Here is a 4,553-nt window from a genome sequence, read left to right on the forward strand (position 1 = left end):
GAGAGATGTGCTTAAACGTTTTTGGAACTTTTCAATGATATTCTGACAGATTCTGTCGGATTCACCAGAGCTTCATAATTCGCCTCAGTTACTTCCAACTTTTTAAGCCTGTCTTCACTATAAAGCGGCTTCAGTTGAAAGTGGTGCATGGAAATGTTTTTATTGATGCAGTGACCTTGTCTGCCCTGGGACAAACAGGCATTCCTGTTCACGTTTCCACTTATTGGAAATTACATTTTGGTCAATTATACTAGTATCAGTTTTTTAGCGCGTGCTCTTTTTTTTAGGTTTGACGTGTACCATTCATGGCAAAATTATAGTCGTCTATACATATATACAGAATACATTTACAGAGAAAAGGACACAAACTATCCCACTTTCAGCCATTGGTTACTTCTTGTGTCATTCACATTATAGTCCCACCCACAGGACACCATACATACAGTGGACAGTGGACAGCCACATACTGCCATTGGCTACTGTAACACTTTCAAGGCTGCCCAAGGGTTAGGGGTTGGGTAATCAGGTTGGAAAGCATAGCGACTGACGTTTTTTGCCTGCTCGCGTGACTTTGAATAGCGAAGGAGACCCTCTACACCATGAGTACTAGCAAACAGTTTCCCAGGAGCCACAAAGTAAGGACTGTGGTGTTACCGAGGGCAGTGTAATGCCAGCACGGCGGCAGTGGGACTGTTTGTTATGCTGTATCTAAGTTGCAATCCCTCAAGCACACCTTGGGGTAAGCCTTTTCTGTTTGCTATCACGACCTTGGGAAAGTCAAGTGAAGTAACTTAATTATTGGATTGTAATTAAATAAATTGTACAATGTGAAACCATAAAACTCGGGGTTAATCATGGCTTCCCCACTTGACCAAATTGTGTGATCCTAGGCAATTGGCTAATGTCACTTTGCCTCCTTTTTCTTCCTTTTGACATATAATAGGACCTTGACATTCACGTGGTCAAGGTACACACTGTATAAAACATTCTCTTGTAGTTGATTTATTAAACTATGATGTTGTCCATCTATAATAACAACACATCACCCAGAGGGTTCCTCGTTGCAGCTGACTTGCCTCTTGGTTGAGTATTAGCATTGTTGCCAGATTGGAAGGAGTCATGACTGTTTCTATGTAGATTTTGAAAACTGTCACTTAAAAAAAAAACCTGAAAGCTGTGTCATAATCTGATGTACTAAGGTGTATCGCATGTTCATGAAATATACGTTTTTTAATTTTGAAAATCCTTTATTTGTACACGTTTTTTGAAAGATGTCTTACAAACGAATGCGATCCTAAAGTTAAATGGTGCAGGACACTTTATTGGCTTCTTTTCTTAGACTTAGTGTAAATACACGTGTTGTAAGGGAAGTAGACTGGTACCAATAAGATATATATAAAATAATGATGATTATTGCGAGTAACAGAGAGTAGTTGGTGCTCCCACCAAGACTAGCAAGCAACAGCCCACTAGATGCATTGTAAAGAACATCAACACACTAAGGGGCTCATGCATCAATGTGTTGATTTGCGATTCGGAATTTGCGAAAAATAGAGAATCGCAAATTCCGAATCGCAAAACGGAATGCATCATCATTATTGCGAATTTTTACCGATTCGGTAAAAATCGCAGAAATGTGCGAATCGCATTAATTTATGCGAATAAATTGCAAATTCGCATTTTGCGATATCGCAAAATGCGAATTCGCAATTTATTCGCATTTTCATGCATCACAGCCCAGCCACACCCAGGAAGCCAGGAGCCTAATTGCACACACCTGCCAAGCAGATTCAAACTGAAAACAGGCAGTTGGTGCATTCAGCTCTGTTTGTCTGCAGTGGAGGAGTGTTTTGGAGTGCTGCTGTTGGAGAAATGGAGCCAGAAACTGCCAGTCTGGATGTACAAGTCAGAAAAAGGAAAATCAAGTTCAGTGAGCAAGAACTGGAGATACTGATTGAGGAGGTGACTTCACACCACGACCAGCTGTTTGGAAAGCTCTCTTTGAAGGTCCCTGAGGCTGCAAAAAGGAAAGTGTGGCTAGCCATACAGGCTAAAGTGAATGCTGTGGGGGTTGCCCACCGGGACATCACCAACCTACAAAAGCGTTGGTACGATTTAGCAAAAGACAGTATAGCGTCCAGAATGAAGAGTAGTTTGAAGACTGGTGGTGGCTCCCCTGACAATAAGGTCACAACTCCCCTTGAGGATTTGGTTGAGGGGACACTTGTTGCAGAAGCTGTTGTTGGAGTGACCAACATAGACACCTCTGAGCATGCTGGCACTTCTCAAGGTAAGATTAATTTTTTTGGACAAATGCAAACTTAACTTAAATTGGGCTGCAGGATGTATTTAGTCATGTGTTTGATGTAGTAACATATAATTTTAATCTTCTGTTACATCATAACTTGCATAGCACTAGTGTAAAAGGCAATTTCATTGAACAGTGCAATGCATCATGGGAGTTGTAGTTTTTAGGTCTAAATCATTATTCATCAATGCAATATGTACATTGTCAGTTTGCCTATCAAATAATTGTTACACACATGGTAAATGAAGATTTAAAAGGCGTCCTTCTTCTGGAAAACATTGTCTTTATTAGAAATCTTTTTTCTGAGAAGACATTACATTGATTTCATGCTTCATTTTTTTAATTATAGATGTACTAAAGGCTAATGAGGCAAACCCTTTTGATGACATCAGCATGGATGTACATAGCCATTCAGACAATAACACCATGAGTTCCTCACCCTCTGTGCATGTTAAAAAAATCAGAAAGTCAGTGCGGAAAGTACTTGAATCAGACTCTGAGCAAGATGCCAATGTCACGGAATATGTGGTTGAAGATTCTGAGAAGGCTGCCACTTCCAAAAAAAACTTCAGTGGTCGTAGAAAAATCCAAGAATTCTACCGAAGAAGGCCTCGCACTACAAATCCAAATGACTCCACAGTGGATGATGTCCATGCTAGTACAGTAGAACTCAAATTATTGAAAGTCCAGCGTCTTCAGGGGAAAGACCTGAGAGTGATAAAGGGACAAATGAGTCACATAGTGGAAGACATCAGTGGAATCAATAAGAGCTTGAAAACATTATGCAAGGTCATTGAAGGGGCACATACTGCCTCAAATCTGAATTCAGAGCGTGTAGCAAATGCATTAGTCACATTAACTGACATTTTTCAAAGTCAAAACATTGCCAACTGCAATAGACATTTGAGAGCTGTTGCAAGTATGCACACATATGCCCGGGCTCTGAATAGGGTGACCAGCAGCAATGCACGTGTCATAAAACACACAATGCGCATGCAAAAGGGCATCAAAAAGTGTTGTGCTGAACTATGTGAAGGATTTAAAAATATTAAAAGAGGGGATCATGTGCTGCCAACTGATGACAACAAGAATACAGCTTTTGAAGGCAATGTGATCAATGAATCTGCAGGAACCAGTGTTGCTGCACACACAGATGACGTGTGTGAAAGGCGTAGTAAAAGAGGAAAAGAAATGTATATTTCCCCATGCATGGTTTCTGAATCCGTGAAAACTAAAGCTTTAGGTTTGCGTGGAAGGAAGAAGTGATTACTTGTAATTGTTGAATTTTATTTTACACATTTTCAATGTTCAATGATATGGACTAAGAATTACATTAGGCCAATTTCTTGAATTGTTTATCTTTTAAGAAAGTCTTTTTTTGAATATTTTTTTCAAACTACTACTGTGTGCAACATGGTTTATTAAAGTGTTCACCTTTTGAAGCATCAAAATATGTTTCCTACCTTTTATTAAAAGTAATGTTGTGTGATTTCTTCCCTTCTTCTTCTCCCTTCCGCTGCGTCCGGTCCATGAACTCTTGCATGTCGTTGTTGTGGCTGGTTGAAATTATTTGGTAGCAAATCATCCTCATGTAGTTCAAGGCCTCTCCTAGTTGCTAGGTTGTGCAACACTGCACATGTTGCAACTATTTTGCAACACACATCAGGCCGATATTGCAAGGCTCCTCCAGTCTTATGCAGTATTCTGAACCTGGACTTCATGACCCCAAACGTCCTCTCTATTATGCTGCGTGTTGAGATATGGGCCTTGTTGTACAGTTGTTCTTTGCGGGTAGTTGGATTCAGGTATGGGGTGAGAATGTAAGACCTCAATCCATATGCACTATCTCATAAAATTGATAGATGACATATGTAAGTAAAACATCACAGACATTGCAATGGATGTCAGAATCATTACAATTTGCATTAAATTAAATAATAATTACCTAACAAATATCCATCTCCAAATTCTCCAGCAAGTAGGCGATCATGAATGGCACTATGTTTGAAAATATAAGAATCGTGGGCACTACCTGGGTAGCTGGCAACTAAGTCAGTGATGATTCCTTTGGAATCACAGATTGCTTGTATATTTAAAGAGTGGTAACTTTTTCTATTTCTAAAAATGTACTCATTAGCAGCTGGTGGACAAATGGGGACATGTGTTCCATCAACACATCCTATGACATGTGGGAAGTGTGCCACGTTATAAAAGTCTAACTTGGTCTGCATTAACTCCTGATGCG

General features: G+C 39.8%; 1 protein-coding gene across 1 annotated transcript; it reads left to right on the forward strand.

Moving 5' to 3' along the window:
• The first annotated feature begins 1,872 nt into the window (after positions 1-1,872).
• LOC147712038 (t-SNARE domain-containing protein 1-like) lies at positions 1,873-2,325 on the forward strand. Its single transcript, XM_086919581.1, has one exon. It carries the CDS (start codon positions 1,873-1,875, stop codon positions 2,323-2,325), a length of 453 nt encoding a protein of 150 aa, XP_086775707.1.
• The last annotated feature ends 2,228 nt before the right edge of the window (positions 2,326-4,553 follow it).

The sequence above is a fragment of the Lissotriton vulgaris genome, chromosome 5, assembly GCF_964263255.1.
Source record: "Lissotriton vulgaris chromosome 5, aLisVul1.2, whole genome shotgun sequence".
In the NCBI taxonomy this organism is placed as follows: Eukaryota; Metazoa; Chordata; class Amphibia; order Caudata; family Salamandridae; genus Lissotriton; species Lissotriton vulgaris.

Bases quoted from the DNA above. Each gene is read 5' to 3' on its own strand.
- LOC147712038 (XM_086919581.1), top strand. From the start codon at position 1,873: ATGGAGCCAGAAACTGCCAGTCTGGATGTACAAGTCAGAAAAAGGAAA.